The sequence below is a fragment of the Coptis chinensis genome, chromosome 3, assembly GCF_015680905.1.
Source record: "Coptis chinensis isolate HL-2020 chromosome 3, ASM1568090v1, whole genome shotgun sequence".
NCBI lineage: Eukaryota > Viridiplantae > Streptophyta > Magnoliopsida > Ranunculales > Ranunculaceae > Coptis > Coptis chinensis.
The window spans coordinates 92488247-92489459 of record NC_141458.1 but is presented as its reverse complement, the minus strand read 5'-3'; the positions used below and the strand labels follow the sequence as shown (position 1 = coordinate 92489459).

At 38.8% G+C, this 1213-nt stretch overlaps 1 protein-coding gene across 1 annotated transcript; it reads right to left on the bottom strand.

Annotated features, from left to right (window-relative positions):
* Positions 1-504: 504 nt before the first annotated feature.
* Positions 505-885, bottom strand: LOC147511673 (putative ribose-5-phosphate isomerase 3, chloroplastic). Its single transcript, XM_086598537.1, has one exon. It carries the CDS (start codon positions 883-885, stop codon positions 505-507), a length of 381 nt encoding a protein of 126 aa, XP_086454663.1.
* Between the last annotated feature and the right edge of the window lie 328 nt (positions 886-1213).

The following is a 1213-nucleotide window of genomic DNA, read 5'->3' as shown; positions in this document are numbered from 1 at the left end:
AGATTACAACGAATAGGTTCTGAGCTTGGTTTCAAGGTATCTGCAATCTTTCTTTCGATGTTCTAAAACGGAAGTAGAATTGAAGAAGCATATTGAATCTCCAACAAGAACTCTATCACTGTTTTCTTATTAAAAGGTTACGGAATGAAATCATCCAATATGTCTACTATGTTTTGCCCAAGGAAAAAAGGAAAATGAAATATAGCATTAAAAGCTAAAACACCACTATCCATTATCTATCTTATTTCATATACATTTCCAGCACTATATAATCTACATGTCTAATCATTCAAATGGAATATCTCCATTTCCTTAGATTTCCTTATTATTCGATTCCAATAACATCAATGAAGTTCAACTTCTAAATTAACAAAAAGCACAACAAAAATATAGACTTCTCAATAAGTTTCATATAATTAAACAACAAACTACACTATAACAGCTCAAAAAAAATAAAAATTCAGGAAGCATAGAATGTCTTACTTCAACAGTTCAACTCCAACTTCATTTAGTTTGCACAGTCACTCCTTCCTTTCCAGCAACAATAACATCAGTCGCCATATCGAGAAACAACCCATGTTCCACTACTCCTTCCAAGGACGAAATCTCCTTCCCAGCTGACCCCGCATCCTTAATCGGCGTCTTGAAATACAAATCAACAATGTAGTTTGAATTATCCGTAACATAAGGCTTCCCATCACCATCAACTCTAAGTTTAGCTTCACAACCTTCACCCTTAAAAATCTCTTGCAATCTAACCAAATTATATTTCCAACAAAACTGCACAACCTCAACTGGCATTGCAAGTCCACTACCACCCAAACCACTAACCAACTTAGTATCATCAACAACCACGACAAACTTCGCCGACGCGGCCTCAACCATTTTTGTTCATATACAATGGAAAGCAAGGCAGCAACAAGGCAACAAGTTTTGGGGTATACAATCAGCTCTGAACCATTTGCTTTCTAGCAGTAGGCGGCAGCAGCAGCACTTGCTTTCCAGCAGTAGCAGGCAGGCAACAAGGCAGCAGTACCAGTCACTACAACACTTGCTCCCAATCAGAATCAGTGTGCCCCCTAGAATGATCAAAACGAAATGGGTATTCTCCCATTGTCGTGAAAGGCATCAGGCCAAAAGCTCGAGCAGTCTTGATCTCCTTCGCAACCTTTCTCTAGGCTTTCGCAGGGATACGAGTCTGCACAACAGAGAA